The sequence below is a fragment of the Zophobas morio genome, unplaced genomic scaffold (assembly GCF_036711695.1).
Source record: "Zophobas morio isolate AGI-343-1 ecotype UQ-CSIRO unplaced genomic scaffold, CSIRO_AGI_Zmor_V1 ptg000022l, whole genome shotgun sequence".
Taxonomy (NCBI): Eukaryota; Metazoa; Arthropoda; class Insecta; order Coleoptera; family Tenebrionidae; genus Zophobas; species Zophobas morio.
The window spans coordinates 5,182,323-5,201,213 of NW_026972127.1; the positions used below are offsets into that span (position 1 = coordinate 5,182,323).

The window sequence follows — 18,891 nt, forward strand, 5'->3', positions numbered from 1 at the left end:
ATGTACTTTTTTCATCACCCTGTATATTTAATACATAAGAACTAAATTAAAGACTTCCGACAAATTTTGAACTTTAATATTTTCAAAATTTTGGTTCAAGAACTTTTTAATTTAGTATAATTCTTGATCACTCTGTATTTTTTCATTTTGTGTTATAGGTGTCCTCTGAAAAAAGTTTAAATCTCTGAAATCTTACAGTCTTGGAATCGTTATACAGGGTGATGAAAGAGTACCGTATGTGCTTGATGGTACATTTTTAAGAAGACTGAAAAACTGGAACAAAATAGTTAAAAAAACTCCTACATCAAATTTTTGAGAATATTGAAGTCAAATTTGAACAGTTAACTTCGTAATTTTGATTTGTTTTAATGAACTGCATTGTTTAATAAACAGTTGAACAATTAGTTATTAATAAATTAATAATAATTTGCTCGAGGACAATTCATGTCATTTTTTTACTGTTGACAGATGTCATTTTTCATAATTTTTATCTGAATTTTAGATTTTTAATTAAATTCCCATTAAAATTTTTTTCAATTTTGAAGTCTATAAAAATTTCAAAACTTTCTTAATAAAATACCATCAAGCAAATGCGTAATTTTCTCATCACCCTGTACTTATGTCTAAAACATAAGAACTAAATTAAAGACTCACGACAAATTTTGAAGTTTAATATTTTCAAAATTTTGGTTCCAGAGGTTCAAGGTTTTTTAATTCAGTGTAATTTTTTATCACTCTGTATTTTTTTCATTTTGGTTGTACTCTCAAAAAGTCTAAATCTCTGAAAATCTTACAGTCTTGGAATCATTATACAGGGTGATGAAAAAATGTGGTATGTGCGCGATGGTGCGTTGTTAAAGAGGCTTTCAAAAACTCGAAAAATGGTTAAAAAATTAGTGCATCAATTTTTTGAAAATATCGAAGGTCAAATTTGAAGAATTAACTTCATAATTCTGATTTGTTTTAAGTCTGTATTGTCTAATAGACAAGTGAACAATTACTTATTAATAATTTAATAATAATTTGCTGGAATTTTCGCCAATTTTTATCGAAATTTTAGATTTTCAATTAAATTCCCATTAAAACACATCAGAATTAGGAAGTTGATTTTTAAATTTTGAAGTTTAATAAAAATTTCAGAACCTTCTTAATAAAGTATCATCAAGCAAATACGTCATTTTTTCATCACCCTGTATGTTTTATACACAAGAAGTAAATTAAAGACTCCCACAAAATTAACATTATTTAATATATTTTCAAAATACGTAACTCAAAATCCGATGCCTATTTATTAAATTATTGATATTAAAAAAAAAAAAATCAGAATACTTAAAGTGAACTAACAAATGTGTGTGACGTCATAATAACATCGAACCGATCCCGGATGTGAGACCCACAACTCAAAAAAGAAAAATTCGTCGTTCTCAAACAAATAAGAACAAAGGCACAGATTTTCATTAGTAGCTTCATTCACGCTTCAAAACGAAGCCTTTTAAACTAAAAGTTATATATTGCGGTATAAGTATGGTTTAGATATTTTCTATTTTGCGAAAAAATATTTATAAAATAATTCTTTTTGTACTGTATTGGATATGTTTCGTTCGAGCGAATCTGATGCTTAAGCACAACGATTTTTTACTGAGTTATGCATCCCACATCCTGAATCGGAAAATGTCGTCATGACGTCATGTCCGACAATTGAATTAAATGCTACTAGAAAGGAGCTATTTTTAAGTGTGGTTGAATGGTTCCTTGAGAAGTCTGTAAAAACTTTAAAGTGTTTAAAATTTTTGCGATTTCCTACTCTTTGTTAAAGTGTTGTATTTTAGGCTGCCACAAACTTAAAAATGCCTATAAATGCTATAATAGAGGCGTCGCAAAAAATATGTGACAGAGAGATATTCCTTAAAACACTTTAGTTTCTGAAAAATCGACAATAATAATCTCTAAATCACCCTGTATATTTGACAAAAATCCTTTTGAATGGTGTCACATAAAAACAGAATGCGTAACAATTTTTTTAAGGAAAAATGACTAAAAAACAGCTGGCGTAGTTTTCGAATTACAGAGTTTAACTGAAGATAAATCTAGGGGTGACGTCATAACCACTTCCGACCGATTCGGGATGGGAGATGCGAAAATTACTTCAAAAAGATTCTGTGATTGCCATTTGTGATATGTTTTTGTAGAAGCTATTGTACATGAACAAGCTCTAAATAAACATTTTTGGTACCGTAAAACTGCAACTTTAAACTGCATTTAATGCTACATATTGGGTAAAGTACAAGTGGTGTCCAAAGGGGCGCCTTTTAATCGAATTCTACGTTTCTATCCCGAATCGGTAGCATCTTGCTGTGACGTCACAAACAAATCTCATATTACTTTTCGCGCTTTGTTGAATTGGTGCAAGTTTTTGCTGTTAATATTTTGATATTTTTCTTTTTTTTTAATAGGAACTTTTTCAGTTATGTAAAACAGAGATGTTGGAATACCGAGATTTTTGAAGTTTTGAGATATTTTAGGCGAGTTTGTATTTCAATTACACTCTACTGAATCGAGGTTGTGACTTTTTCGAAGATTTAGTTCATGATTTAGAAAAATAGATATAAGTCAAGTAGCAACTCAGACCTAGTGTTTTGTATCGCCAATATCCAAGTGCCTTTACAACAAAGCCATGATCCAACTCCACCCAGAAAAACACCCACAAAAACACCATATAAGAATAGAACTCCAGCCCCGCCGTCCGTCCCTCCGCCCCCATCATGCCCCCATTTCGCAGGTCCCGTCGAGTCAAAAATAATATTTACAAACCGGCAAATTGAGTTTCGAACGCTCCTTCAGAGAATTACGCGACACAAACACTACAAACGAAATAATTTCCCGGACCTTTTGTCGTTTTTCACAAGAAGCGAAACAGTCAGTCTTTTAAGAACAACTGATTGAAATCACGTTCGGGCGTCGTTAGGGTCCTTTTTTACCGCTCTCAGGTCCCGTTGGTGATTGCGTGCTCCTTTTTTATCTCGTCGATGGTCGACACTGACAGCTTCCGGTCGCCGTCGAGGGCGAACTTGAAGCTGAGCTCGCGGTCGTCGCAGAAGAGCGGGCTGTGGTTCTCGAAGATGGAGTCGCCGTCCATGGCCAGCTTGTCCTCGTGGGTGTAGTACTTGGCGGCGTGGCGGCGGGAGTAGAGCAGCACGCCGAGCACGCCCACCACGGTGCAGAAGAGCAGCGAGACGGAGGTGGCGGCGGCGATGAGGCCGATGCGCCCGTCGTCGCCGAGGAGGAAGAAGTTGGCGTCGCCGGAGGTCGTGCTGGGGACGGTGCACCAGGTGAGCTCGCTGAGGCGGAGGACGCCGAGTTTTTTGCCTGGAACGAAACACGAGTGAATTGATGTTATTTCGATATTTTTGGACGTGTAATCTGACATTTGAAGCGTTTGGAAATAGGATAACATGTGACGCTAAATTTGCATACGTTCGAATGTCGCATGGATTTTTTTGTTTTTATACTGTTACTGCTATTACCTATTTATTTTTTTTATTGATTAAATTTCAAAAACGGTACGCCCCAGTGTTTTATTATTAGGAGTGCACTGCACGTGTCGGAATTGACAGACGTGTCCTTGCTGAAATAATGTTGATCGGAACATTCTCAAATGGGAAAACTCACTAATACAGGCATAGCCTTAATCCATTCCTTATCAAGGTCACTCCAGACAAACGAGTGTGTTTTCGTTACATAATGCAAATTCCTACCTTTACTATTAATCATATGTATTTTGAAATGACGTCATCAATTTTTTGGGGGGATAAACAAAAATTATTTTGATTAAAAAATTACCATGCTTACGATAACTTTAAAAAGTCCGCAAGATTTCAAATCATTCGGTTTTGTGGATTCAAAATTAAATTGCATAATATTGTTCTAAAATTTTGATTTTTTTTTCAAAAATCTGGATATCTGGGGTAAAAACTCAACACGTGGTCATAAACTACACATGTAGGAGTATGTTATTCAAAGTTTGGTTATCGTTTTACCACCTGCTTGATATTCATAATACACATATAAAATTTGACAACAATCGGTCCGGTAGTTTAGGAGATTATTTGTCTAACAAACATCGACACAGATGATACACAGACAGACAGACTGACGGAAATGGGAGATGTGTTTTTTCGTACTTTAAAGGTCATGTTTGGACAGTAAAAATATCTAGAGTGTCATTAAAAATTGAATGTAGACAAACAAAAAAAATTATAGGGTGTCAAAATACATTTATAGGACATCATTTAACTTTTTACACTGTTATTGGTATTATTATATTTGTTTTAATGTATAGACGTTCATTTTTTTTTTTATTTTTCAAAGAAGCGGGATTTGTTTGGTTGTGCTTCAAGGGCGTGGGAAGTCCTATCGAAATAACTTTCTACCAATTTTTACAATCATTTTTTGTCGCTTTTTTGGGTCGTTTTTTGGCGCTTTTCTTACTTGCCTTATTTTGACATTTTCTTTAACTGTTGTTAGGTTCTTTAATTTTTTTGTTGCCTCTCTTTATATTTTTGTCGCTATTTTGTGGCCTTTGTTTTTGATGGGGGTTTTTTTTATTGTCTTTTGGCACCTTATTTTCACATTTGCTTTAACTGTTGTTAGTTTCTTTATATTTTTTGGTAACTTTGCTTTTGTTGGCTCTTTTTGTGGCCTTTCTTGTCATTCCTTTTTTTTTCAGCACCTTTTTTTCTTTTTTCTCGCATTTTTCTCGTTTTAATCGCATTTTTATCTTTTTTTTGTCGATATTTTGTAGCCTTCGTTTTTAATGAGTCTTTTATTGTCTTTTTTTGTCACTTTATTTTTTTCTTACTGTTTTTCAGTGCCTTCTTTTTGCATTTTTTGTTGTTTTTTACGCTCTTTGGTATGTTTTCTGTCACCTTTGTTTATGGCATATTTTTTCGCTTTTTTTAGTTGCCTTCTTTTCGCATTTTCCCAACTTATTTTTTTTATTTTTATAATCTATTTTTTTGTCCACCTTTTGTGATTTTTTTTGTCGCCTCTTTTTCGTCACCTTTTTTTTACTGCTTGATCGTAAGTATGGCAATCGAGTCCATCGGGCGACTTTTTTTCGATTTTACAATTTTTTGCATTTCGTTTTTTTCGTTTTCTTTAATTTTTCTATATTTCGGTTTCATAATTTTTCATTTTTTCAACTTTAATTTTTTCAATTTCAATCAATTCGTTTCTTCAATTTTTCGATTTGCAATTTTTCAATTCTGAAACTTTTCGATATTACACTTTTTCATTTTTCAATTTTTCTTGTCCTCAACTTTCCAAGTTCTTTATTTTTATTTGTCATTTCACCATTTTTTAATTTTCATTTAATCGATTTTGTATCAAGATTTTTCGTTTTTTCATTTCCTTTATTTTTTCAATGTTTCTTTCGATTTTATAATTTTTCCTTTATTCAATTTTACAAATTTTCACTCTTTGATTTTTAAATTCATTTTTCAAAATTTTACTATTTTGCAATTTTTGTTTTTTTTTGTTCGAAAAGTTGAAAAATCGAAAACTAAAAAAATCTTAAACGCTAATGACTCGAAAAACTGAAAAGAAGAAAAGACGAATTGAATGGAAAAATTGGAAAACCCAAAAACTATAAACTCGAAAAATTATAGAATCGTCAAAATTGCAAAGACGAAAAACTATAACACTAAAAGATCGAAAAATTGAAAAATTAAATATAGAGAAAATGAAAAATGAATAACCGGAAAATTGAAAAATCGAATTAATGAAAAAGTTTTAAAATGCATTGATTGAAAAAGAGAACAATTTTTAAAGTTATAATTATTGTTACATATTTACAAGAAAAACTAGAAAAATTGCAAATCAAAAATTGAAAAAACGAAAAATTTAAAAATCTAAAATTGAAAAACCGAAAAACTGAAAACCGAAAATTTGGAAAATACAAAAATCGAACAATTTCACACTAAAAAAAACCGAAAAATGAAAATTCGTGAAATTGCTAAATGGAAAAATTGCAAAATGTAAACATTGAAAAAGTTAGTAAAAAAAATGTTTTTAATTTTAGATTCTACAACTTGTCAAAATAAGTCAGTGAAATGGAGAAAAGGGTTGGACAGGGCTGAGTTTAGATTTTTTCTAAGGAATCTTATCAGCAGGCAGTAGCCGCGCCCACCTACCCCCTCTTCATTTCAATGACTAATTACTCTTAATATTGTTCAGTCTTACCATAGCAAGTACTAGCCCCGCCCACCCGCCCTCTATTTTTTAAAGGGTATGTCATTTACCAAAATTAGTCTTATCTTAGCAAATACTAGGCCCGCCCACCCGCCCCCCTTTTTTTAGAGCGTATGTGATTTGCCAAAATCAGTCTTATCTTAGCAAATACAAACAAAAAGTGAAAAACTGAAAAATTCCAAATCGAAAAATGGAAGAAATGAAAATTTAAAAATTCAAAACTCTTGAAAATGTTGATCGAAAAACAGCAAAATCTAAAAATTGATACAATTTAGTAAAAATTAAATTATATTTAAAAAATGTAATCCTAGATTCTATTACTTATTTATCATTACAAAATCCAACTTCCGTTCTTCAAAGCCAATAGGAATGAATTACGAAAACGGAATAGGGGTGGGTGGGCGGGGCCACATTTTACTTTGTTTTAAATCTTAGATTCTACATGTCAAAATAAGTCAGTGAAATACAGAAAAGAGGAGGGCGGGGCTGGTTTAGCTTTTGTCTAAAGAGTCTTAAAAGCAACCACTAGCCCCGCCTACTTACCCCTCTTCATTCCAGTCACTACTCTTAATATTGTTCAGTATTGTCTTAGCAAATACTAGCCCCGCCCACCCGGCCGCTATTTTCTTAAAAGGTATGTTTTTCACCAGTCAGTCTTATCTTGGCAAATACTAGGCCCGCCCACCCGCCCTATATTTTTTCAAGGGTATGTGATTTGCCAAAATCAGTCTAATCTTAGCAAATATTAACAAAAAATGAAAAACTAAAAAATTGTAAATTCAAAAATGGAACAAATGAAAAATCGAAAAATTAAAAATAGAGAAGTCGTGAAACTGCTGATCGAAAATTTGCAAAATTGAAAAAATTTGGTAAAAATTAAATTGTATTAAAAAATGGAATCCTAGATTCTATTATTTATTTATCGATATAAAAATCCAACTTAAGTTCTTCAGAGCCAATAAGAATGAATTATGAAAACGGTATAGGGGTGGGTGGGCAGAGCCACATTTTACGATGTTTTAAATCTTGGATTCTACAACTTGTCAAAATAAGTCAGTGAAATAGAGAAAACAGGTGGGCGGGGCTGAGTTTAGCTTTTTTAGAAAGAGCCTTATAAGCAAGTAGTCGCTCCGCCCATCTACCCCCTCTTCATTTCAGTGACTACTCTTAATATTGTTCAGTCTCATCTTAGCAAGTACTAGCCCCGCCCACCCGCCCTATATTTTTTCAAAGGTATGTGATTTGCCAAAATCAGTCTAATCTTAGCAAATATGTATTAACGAAAAATGAAAAACTGAAAAATTGTACATCCAAAAATGGGAGAAATGAAAAATCTAAAAATTAAAAATTGAGAACTCGTGAAACTGCTGATCGAAAATTTGCAAAATCTAAAAATTGAAAAAAATTGGTAAAAATTATATTGTAAAATGGAATCCTAAATTCTATTATTTATTTATCGATATAAAAATCCAACTTCCTTTCTTCAAAGCCAATAAGAAAGAATTATGAAAACGGTATAGGGGTGGGTGGGCAGGGCCACATTTTACATTGTTTTAAATCTTGGATTCTACAACTGGTCAAAATAAGTCAGTGAAATAGAGAAAACAGGTGGACGGGGCTGAGTTTAGCTTTTTTCGAAAGAGCCTAATAAGCAAGTAGTCGCTCCGCCCATCTACCCCCTCTTCATTTCAGTGACTACTCTTAATATTGTTCAGTCTCATCTTAGCAGGTACTAGCCCCGCCCACCCGCCCTCTATTTTCTTTTAGAAGGTATGTGATTTGCCAAAATCAGACTTATCTTAGCAAATACTAGGCCCGCCCACCCGCCCTATATTTTTTCAAAGGTATGTGATTTGCCAAAATCAGTCTAATCTTAGCAAATATGTATTAACAAAAAATGAAAAACTGAAAAATTATAAATCCAAAAATGGAAGAAATGAAAAATTGAAAAATAAAAAATTGAGAACTCGTGAAACCGCTGATCGAAAATTTACAAAATCTAAAAATTAAAAGGATTTTGTAAAAATTAAATTGTATTAAAAAATGTAATCCTAGAATCTATTATCTATTAATCAATGTAAAATCCAACTTCCATTCTTCAGAGCCAATAACAATGAATTACCAAAACGGAATAGGGGTGGGTGGGTGGGGTCACTTTTACTTTGTTTTAAATCTTAGATTCTACAACTAGTCAAAATAAGTCAGTTAAATAGAGAAAAGAAGTGGGCGGGCCTGAGTTTAGCTTTTTCCTAAAGAATCTTATAAGCCCCGCCCACCTACCCCCTCTTCGCTTCAAGGACTACTCTTAATATTGTTCAGTCTTATCTTAGCAAGTACTAGCCCCGCCCACCCGCCCTCTGTTTTGTTAGAGAGTATGTCATTTGCTAAAATCAGTCTTATCTTAGTAAGTACATACTATGAAAAAATGAAAAACTGCAGAAAATTAGGCCTGCCCACCCGCCCTCTATTTTCTTAAAATTTTATGTCATTGACCATAATTAGTCTTATCTTAGCAAATACTAGACCCGCCGACCCGCCCTCTATTTTCTTAAAGAATATGTCATTTACCAAAATTAGTCTTATCTTAGCAAATACTAGGCCCGCCCACCCGCCCTCTTTTTTTTAGAGGGAATGTGATTTGCCAAAATCAGTCTTATTTTAGCAAGTACAAACAAAAAGTGAAAAAGTGAAAAATTGCAAATCGATAAATGGAAGAAATGAAAAATTAAAAATTGAAACAATTTAGTAAAAATTAAATTATTTTAAAAATTGTAACCCTAGATTCTATTTATTTATCAATATAAATTCCGTTCTTCAGAGCCAATAAGAAATGATGAACAAGATGGAATAGGGGTGGGTGGGCGGGGTCATTTTTTGGTTTGTTTTAAATCTTTGTTTCTACAACATGTCAAACTAGGTCAGTAAAAAAGAGAAAAAATGTAGGCGGGGCTAGGTTTAGCCTTTTTCTAAAGAGTCTTGTAAGCAAGCAGTAGCCCCGCCCACCTACCCCCTCTTCATTTCAATGACTACTCTTAGGGCCGGTTTATAGAACAGCGAGTTAAATATTTAATCCTCGATTAGTTTAACAGAGAATTAAAATGTGGAATATGAGCCCGTGATTGGTTAAAATATGCGCGTTGCCTCGCAACGGACCTCAGTTAAAAGTTAATCGCGAATTAACTTTAACTTCGCTTTCTATAAATCGGATCTTAATATTGTTTAATCTTATCTTAGCAAATACTGGGCCCGCCCACCCGCCCTCTATTTTTTAAAAGGTATGAGATTTTCCAAAATCAGTCTAATTTTAGCAAATATTAACAAAAAATGAAAAAACTGAAAAATTGTAAATTCAAAAAGAAAGAAATGAAAAATCGAAAAATTAAAAATTGAGAACTCGTAAAACTGCTGATCGAAAATTTGCAAAATCTAAAAATTGAAAAAATTTGGTAAAAATGAAATTGTATTAAAAATGGAATCCTAGATTCTGTTATTATTTATTTATCAATATAAAAATCCAACTTCCCTTCTTCAGAGCCAATAAGAATGAATTACGAAAACGGAATAGGGGTGGGTGGGCGGGCCACATTTTATTTTGTTTTAAATCTTGGATTCTAGAACTTGTTAAAATAAGTCAGTGAAACAGAGAAAAGCTGTGGGCGGAACTGACTTTAGATTTTTTCTAAAGAGTCTTATAAACAAGCAGTAGCCCCGTCCACCTACCCCCTCTTCGCTTCAATGACTACTCTTAATATTGTTGAGTCTTATTTAGCAAATACTAGCTCCGCCCACCTGCCCTCTAGTTTCTTAGAGTATGTCATTTGTCAAAAATAGTCTTATCTCAGCAAATACTAGCCCCGCCCACTCGCCCTCTATTTTCTTAAAGAGTATTTCATTTACCAAAATTAGTCTTTTCTTAGCAAATACTAGGCCCGCCCACCCTACCTCTATTTTCTTAAAGGGTATGTCATTTACTAAAATTAGTCTTTTCTTGGCAAATACTAGGCCCGCCCACCCGCCCTCTATTTTTTTAAAGGGTATGTGATTTGCCAAAATCAGTCCAATCTTAAAAATATTAATAAAAAATGAAAACTGAAAAATTGAAAATGGAAAAATAGAAGAAATGAAATATTGAAAAATTAACAATTGAAAACTCATGAAACTGCTGATCGAAAATTTGCAAAATCTAGAAATTGAAAGGATTTGGCAAAAATTAAATTGTATTAAAAAAATGACTACTCTTAATATTGTTCATTCTTATCTTAGCAAGTACTAGCCCCCCCACCCGCCCTCTGTTTTCTTAGGGAGTACATATATCATTTGCCAAAATTAGTCTCATCTTAGCAAAAAAAAAAATGAAAAACTGAAACACTGCAAAAAACTAGGCCCGCCCACCCGCCCTCTACTTCCTTACAGAGTTTGTTATTTGTTAAAATCAGTCTTATCTTAGCAAGTACTAACAAAAAATGAAAAACTCAAAAACTGCAAATCGGAAAATCGAAGAAATGAAAAATTGCGAAATCGAAAAATTGTTGAAATAATTTAGTAAAAATTAAATTATATTAAAAAATGTAATCCTACATTATATTATTCGTCAATATAAAATCCAATTTCCATTCTTCAAAGCCAATAACAATGAATTATCAAAACCGAACAGGGGTGGGTGGGCCACTTTTTATTTTGTTTTAAACCTTGAATTCTATCTCTTGTCAAAATAGAATTTAATTCCCATTTTACAGTAAATAAAGAAAATAGTCAGATTTCTAAATAGTCTTATATGCAAGCTAAGAAAGCAGTAGCCCCCCTCCCACCTACCCCCTCTACCCCCTGTTCATTCCAGTGACTACTTTGAATATTGTTCAGTCTTATCCTGACCACTTTCATGTTTTCTGGACGTTTCATGACTCCTAGATTACGAAAAAATGGGTCTCACATTTCCATCAGTCAGTCGTCTGTCTGTCGTCTGTCTATCGTGTCTGTCTGTCTATCTGTCTACATGTCTATATATGTACATTAAGGATGACACAACACTGACCAAAATAAAGAATAATGTCATTTACAAAATTCACAGTAGTGAATTTTATAAAATAATCTACTCGTTCACTTGTGATTTATTAATCCGTGTTCAGTTTTACCTGGGGCTTCCAGATTTTTGCCCAAAAAATTAAAATTGTGTAACAAAATTTCGTAATTTAATTTAGAATCTGCAAAACTGAATGCTTTGAAATCTTGCAAACGTTCCAAAGTTATCGTAAGCATGGTAAATTTTTATTCAAAAGAGTTTTATTCATCCCCCGGAAAAATTGATGACGCCATCTGAAAATTTTGACGAATAAATCTTATGAAAAATATGCAAAATTTGTTGAGCTTGGAACAATTTTCGGAAAAGCTAGATGTTTTATTTTATTCCAGGTACGATGAAATTTCTGTCGAAATAACCTTCGACCATTTTATTAAATTCTTGACAATGTTCGGAATTTTCAAATCTTTGAGATCAGTTTTCAAAATTTTGAGGTGTTGGCTATTCATATAATATTTTGAAACTTGTCCAAAAATATTCATTATTATTATTATTATTACTATTTTATTTAATAAATTTCGAAAAATTCTAAATGCGAAGGTTGTACGATGCTTACAAAATTCATCCAAAATTCCGAAACCGTTAGCGGTTGCAATATTTAACAAAACCCACAGTCGTAAATAACGTGGTGACGTGAACCGGTCCCAAACCGTTCTTTACTGCGGGATAACGTGCGAAGAGCGGCGCGTAAAGAGCTTACAAGTTTCATAAGAGTACGTTTAACGGCCCTTTCACCCACCTTTAAGCGAATACGGCTGGGCGCACTGCAGCCCCCTGATCCCGGCGCTCCTGTTGGCCCTCTCCAGCAGCGGCACGATGTGGCACAGATCGCAGGCCCACGGGTTCCTCTCCATCCGCAGCCCCCTGACCGAATCCAGCTTCGCCATCACGTCGTTCCCCAGCCCCAGAAATCTGTTTCCGCTTATATCCAGTTCCTTCAAGCTTTCCGGCAGAACTTCGCTCGTCATCTCGGAAATGTAATTGTTGGCCAGATCCAGCACTTCGAGCGTGCCGGGAAAAACCGCCTCCCCCACCTCCACCAGCCCGCACTCCGCCAGCCGCAGCTCCCTTATCTCCACGTTATTTAGCAATCTTTTCAAGGTGCGAACGCTCAAGTGATTCCCATTCAGAAACAAGACCTCCAAAGTGCCAGCAACAGGTTCCAGCAGCCCGTTTTCGGGATCTTCGAACTTATTGTGACTCAAGTCCAATTCGGTGAGATTATGTAAATTGGCGAACGCGTGCCGCGAGATCTTCGTGATGCGGTTGCGTGCGAGGTTCAGTCTTTTCAGTTCCTGTTGATTGGAAAATGTTGAGCTTTTGATGGCGGAGACGGCGTTGCCGTCGAGCTTGAGCTGGCGCAGGTTGAGCAGGGGGGAGAACTCGTCGGAGCTGATGGCGGTGAGGAAGTTGTCCCCTAGGTCCAGGGAGGTCAGGTGGGAGAGCAGCTCGTACATGTGCTTGTCGATGCGGGTTAGCCCGCAGGAACGGCATTCCAGAGTTTTCAGCTCCTGAAACAGTTTCGGAGGTGAGGGAAGGGTAATCAGTTGCGGGGTGGCTTATGAAAATGTTTGCACGCTTTAAATCGTGGGGGGTTGGGGGTAAGGGAAAGTTTGGGAAGTGGCTGCCGAGTTCCGAGATTTAGGGACGCCATTTTGCTGTTACTTAAATTCTTAAGAAAAGGGAAGTTAAGTCGGAGGAGACAAGAATTTTCAGCATAGGTACGGTTATTGGTGGTGAAGACCTTTATACTAAATTTCTAATCTGTTTTACACACACAAGGGGGAAAATGAAGCGTCAAGTAAGAAAGTAAATGTCGTCTCGAACCGAACATTTATCACATTTTCCACCATTTAACGCATTTGCGTCATATAAAAAAATCGTTTCCATGACTCATATTTTGTAAAAAATTTGAATAATAAAAAATTATCGAAAAAACTATCCACGACAGGTTTAGCCTTTATGGACTGTGATACTTTTAGCATTTTTAGAATTCTGAATTTTTGACGTTTTTGGTGTTCGTTTGTTGGTTTTTGACATTATTTTAAGTTTTTTTAATTCAATTTTGAAATTCGAACATTTGGTGCTTTTGACTTTTCAGAAGATTACAGTTCTAAAATCCTTGAAATCGTTGGCACGTCTAACCATTTTGACATTCAAATCCTTGATGTTCTTGATTATTTGTAGCGCAATTTTGAAAATTTGATACTTTTGAAATTCGAACATTTGATCAATTTGACATTTTCAACATTTGTTTCATGTTTTTAGTGATTTTGCCATTCCTCGACCCTGACGTTTTGACAATTCTGTCGTAACTGAATTTTTTTTTTGACTTCTTGATGTCTCGAGATTTTGACAGTATAAAAATTTTGAGATTTTTGATGTATTTGTCACCTTTAACGTTCACATTCTTAGAATTTTTAATATAGTTAATGTTGTTTTTTTTTTTATTCTTGAGAAACTGGAAATCTGACAGTTTTGAAATTCCAACATTTAGTGGTTTTGACTTTTTTGACATGTATTTGATCTGTATATAGAGTACTCTTTTAAATGTTTGTACATCTTGATGACAATTTTAAAATCCATGAAACTAACCATTTTTATAGCAAAATTTTGAAAATTTGATATAACATTTCATCATTTTTTATTGATTTGTATTTGATGTGTTGCGTATAAAGTACAAATTTAAATTTTCAGAGATTCTTGCTGACCTTCTAAGATTCTTGAAATAGTCGGAACATTCAACCATTACTGACAATTTTCAAAATTTTAAGGCTTTTGAAAAATACGAGCTTTTTAGCATTCTTGACAGTGTTAAAAATTTCATTTTCTTTGACACGTTTGAAATGTTTAATTATCCTGATAACTTTATTTTGTTTATTCAACTCTAGTTTTTTGTGTTAGTGCTAGTGACATTTTGCCCTTTATTTTTCAGACATTTATATTCCTTTTATAATTTTTGAATCAAGATGTGTTCAAAATTTTCTTCATATTTAAATCTTGTAGCTCCTTTCAGGCCCTAAATTTCTTTCGACAGGCTTCACATTTTGGCTTTTTTGACAACGTTGACGTTGTCGTTAATATTTAAAAAATTTGAATTACTCAGTACGTTGTACATACACTGTATATATATTAAATTTGACATTTTTCCAATTTTAAACACTTTCTACATGATCGATGTGGATATTAAAATTTTTAGTAATTTCTACAAAATTAGTACTTATTTAAACAAGTTAAGATTAATATTCACGTTTGAATCATGTTTTTAGTGATTTTGCCATCCCTCAACCCTGATATTTTGGCAATTCCGTCGTACTTGAATTTTTTGGACTTCTTGGTGTTGTGTCAAGATTTTGACAAAATTTTTTAGACTTTGTCATTTTGATTTTTTACGTTTAACATTCACATTCTTAGAATTTTTAACATACTTGATATATTTGTCCATGTTGATTTTTTTTTAATTCTCGAGACTGAAAATTTGACAGTTTTGAAATTCCAACATTTCGTGGTTTTGACTTTTTTGACGTATATATTTGATCTGTAAGTACTCTTTTACATTTTTGTACTTCTTGGTGACAATTTGAAAATCCCTGAATCTAACCATTTTGGCATCCTGACAATTTCTGAGGTTCAAATTCTTGACATGCTTAATTTTTATGGCAAAATTTTTTAAATTTGATATATTTCAAATTCGAAAATTTGATCAATTTGAACTTTTCGATATTTGTATTTTAGTTTTTCTAATATAAACTACATAATTAAATTTTCAAACATTCTTGAAGTACTTAGAATGACCACTAGTGTTAATCAAAATATCAAGGCATTCTTGACAGTTTTAAAAATTTAGTGATCTTTGACACTTTTGATGTGTTTGACATTCTGACAATTTTACTTTATTTACTTTTTCTATTTTTTTCAAATTCTTTCCACTATTGGAATATTTAGTCAATTTAACAATTCTGTGGTACTTGATTTTTTATTTTAAAGTGTTGCTTGAAATTTTGACAATTTGACGCTCTGAGAATCGAATGGTTCGTCATTTTGACTTTTGTATAAAAAGGACATTTAAATTTTTACAATTTTTTTAAATATTTGGAACATTTGACTGTTTTATATATATCAAGTATATATTTAAATTTTCAAACATTCTTGAAGGACCGTTTGACCATTAGTGTCAATGTTCAAAATTTCAAGGCATTCATGGCAGTTTTAAAAATTTCGTGATGTTTGACACTTTTTATATGTTTGACAGTCTGACAATTTTATTCAAAACATTGAAGTTTCTTATTTTTAAGTCATTTTTTTAGTGTTTTCGTCATCCCTCAACCCTAACGTTTTCTATTCTTTCAAATTGTTGACACTATTGGGATTTTTAGTACATTTGACAATTCTATCGTACTTTTTTTTTATTTTATGATACTGCTTACAATTTTGACAATTTGACAACTCTGATATTCGAATGATTCGTCATTTTAACTTTTATATATAAAGGACATATTTAAATTTTTCAAAATTTTTTGAAATTTTGGAACATTTGACTGTTATTGACTATACTCAGGATCACGAAGCAATGCGTACACGTCATGGATGACGTAGATCCGTTACCAACACTAAATCAAAAATACGCGCCGCAATACGTGGCAATACGGATCAAAATCGATCAATTTGGGGGAAATTATATTGGTACGACTGATAGCGAAACATATGCTAAAGTTTTATCGATTTCACAAGTGTCATTGGTGTCAACTTTGGTTATGTTGTGTTATTGTTTGATTTTTCGCGTTTTTCTACTTTTCTGCTCGTGTAATCGTATCAGTTCTTTTCAGAACTATAACAGTTCTTTATAGAACTCCAAGTTAACTGTCCTGTACCGTGGTACGTGTCGCTTGCTTGAACGTAAACATTCCACCATGCCGAAGCCCTTGCACAAAGATGTAAAGCAAATGGACGATAATTTAGTGGACTATTTTGCTAAAGAACGCGATAGCGGGGAACCTCTTTTACCACTAACAGCTGTTCAAGACGTAAGTAGGTGTATTTTATTACAATTACTAATGCAGTCACATTGTACAGAGGGTTGCTGCTGCTCTGGGTGTATGTGTGCGAACAGTGAACTCCGTGGTACAACAAATAAAAACCGGAGAAGGTGTACATTTTCCCAAGAAATAGAGACCCCCGAACAAAGCAAGTGTGTGATATTAGCACTTCGGAGCAGTGTGCTATTCGAGAATGCTTATATGGAATGGTCGAAGAAAGTATGAATTTGATGCGCACGCCTTATAGATACTAACGACTATTTTACAGAAATACATGTTACACGATCGCCATTAATTGATTGCTTGAAGGAGAAACATATATTTGAGGGTTCTGTGAGCTCGTTAAGAAAAATTTTACATTCTCAATTGGGTTTCGTTATTCGCCAACCAGTGTACGGAAGCGTCTTATGGAATTACAACATGTTGTTCATGCAAGAACCAAATTCTTACGTGAATACATGCACAATCAGCAGAACCCAAATTCTTTGCCATGTGTATATCTTGATGAAACATGGATATTTGAAAATGGTTCGGTAGTTAGGTCATTGCAAGACGATAGTGTCATAAGTATCAGGATGTTCAAAATAGAAGGGAAAATTTAGTAATGTGTCAGTTTCACGTTAGTTATTTATTCTTCTCACTATATTTTAGGTATATTGTATTACATGCAGGTACAAGCAATGGATTTATTGATGAAGCAGCGCTAGTATTTTCTTCTAATACCAAAAATCCAGACTATCATGGCGAAATGAATCAACAGAATTTTCTCAAGTGGTTTCAATTGCTCATGAACCTTGAAGAACCATCACAGATTATTATAGACAATGCAAGCTACCACAGTACCTTTGCAAACAAATGTCCCAGTGGTTCATGGAAAAAAGCAGAAATTCGTGAATGGCTTTAACAACATGACATAAGTTCAGATTCACAGCTGTTAAAAACGGAACTTCTTCATTTGGTTGCACAGTAATGCATATACTATTCTCTATCGTTTCATTTAAAATATCATGTTTTTCAGAAATAAACCTCCAAAAACGTATGTTGCCGTGAATTGGGCCAACAGAATGGCCATAGAGTATTGCGATTGCCGCCATATCATTGTGTGTTTAACCCTATAGAAAATATTTGGGGAATTACTACAAATTTTTATTCCAAACACATTGGGCGTGATGGTTATGGTCAAAAAATTCCGTGGAAATGTGGAAAGAAGCGTTAGCACATGTCACGCCCACAATGTGGAAAAATACTGTTGACCATATGAATAAAATAATACGGGAGTGGTGGGAACGGGAATTAGTATTTGACCGTGAAGAGATTGCGCCGTTTATAATCGACATTAACGAAGATTCACATTATAGTTTTAGTGATTATGACAGTGAAGATTCTAATACTGCAGAGGGAATTCAGCCACTGTAACATGTAGGTTATTTTCCATTACCACCCTAATTGATTGTACTAGCGGCATGTTCTGCTGATGTCTTTTATAATCACACTATCACTTCACTGGCCAAATATACAAATCACTGGTCAGACGACGACGTTGTGCAACATGCATACTTATTATTGTTTATACTTTACTTTTGTATCTATTCCATGTCAATAAAGTAACTTATTCTGTAGATGTGACGTGCCTATTGTGGCATTGAAGACGGTAAGCATATTTCTCTAACTTGAAGCCTGTCACAACTGTTCAATGCTGTCTGTTTGAGACGTATGTTAACATTCTCGTTGGTAGCTTTAAGTACAGTATGAAGCCTTGTACCACCCTCCAAGTATGTGTTTAACACCCAATTGTCAGCAGTTTTTACCAGCAGTCAATGCAAAAATGAACGTTCTTAAAGCCAGTCATTCACGTTCCAACGCCGGGGTACGATTGTATTGGATACAACTGCGGTACAATTCTGCTGAAAAGCAGCAGTACATACACGTTACGACCTTGCAGTTAAAAATTTGCGATCGTGGTGGCAACATGTCCGAAGAAAATGGACTTTTATACCTGCTTTCACGGTTTGTATAACATACACTGTCCCCACACGATTAAGTTTCCAACCAATACAACACGATTGTACTGCTGCAGACAGACTTGTTCACCAACCGTCCACATCCAACCGATTTGCTTGATCGCATACACAGATGTTCGAAAACACTTCAATTTTGTCATATCCTACACAATTGTACCGCGGCGTTGGAACGTGAGTGGCAGGCTTCAGTGACTAGGAACACGTGAAAGGGGTTACAGTCGTGATCTTTCCTGTGCCTGAGTTTGTAATTCATAGCGTCTATGCAGCCTGCAGCATGCCCTTGTATGCTGAAACACTGCAAGTGTAGCTTATTTCTAAACTGTTGCTTCACACTAACGGTCTTCTCATGCTATAATCATAAATAGAACAAACCAAAACAATAACAAGCCGACATGTTTGTTGACAGTTTTCAAACCGATTCATTTGTATGATAAACGTGGTAGACGCATGACGTCATACAGAGTCCGTGACGTGTACGCATTGCTTCGTGATCCTGACTATATTTTCA

The 18,891-nt window shown here is 34.1% G+C and overlaps 1 protein-coding gene and 1 long non-coding RNA gene across 3 annotated transcripts in view; one reads left to right on the forward strand and one right to left on the reverse strand.

Annotated features, from left to right (window-relative positions):
* Positions 1-518: 518 nt before the first annotated feature.
* LOC135133653 (leucine-rich repeat-containing protein 70-like) overlaps positions 519-18,891 on the reverse strand; it is a 186,645-nt gene continuing 168,272 nt past the window's right edge. The window contains exons 5-6 of the mRNA XM_064062110.1: positions 12,066-12,837; positions 519-3,366 (exon numbers count right to left, since the gene is read on the reverse strand). Coding sequence (XP_063918180.1) covers positions 2,984-3,366; positions 12,066-12,837 — 1,155 coding nt within the window. The 3' untranslated portion in view covers positions 519-2,983. The remainder of the gene's footprint in view (positions 3,367-12,065; positions 12,838-18,891) is intronic.
* LOC135133655 (uncharacterized) lies at positions 15,883-17,981 on the forward strand. Of its 2 annotated transcripts, XR_010281195.1 has the most exons (5): positions 15,883-16,350; positions 16,400-16,581; positions 16,631-16,981; positions 17,034-17,328; positions 17,381-17,981. It is a non-coding gene; the product is annotated as an uncharacterized LOC135133655 (long non-coding RNA). The 2 variants fall into 2 exon arrangements; XR_010281194.1 differs by having other exon boundaries at positions 16,631-17,328.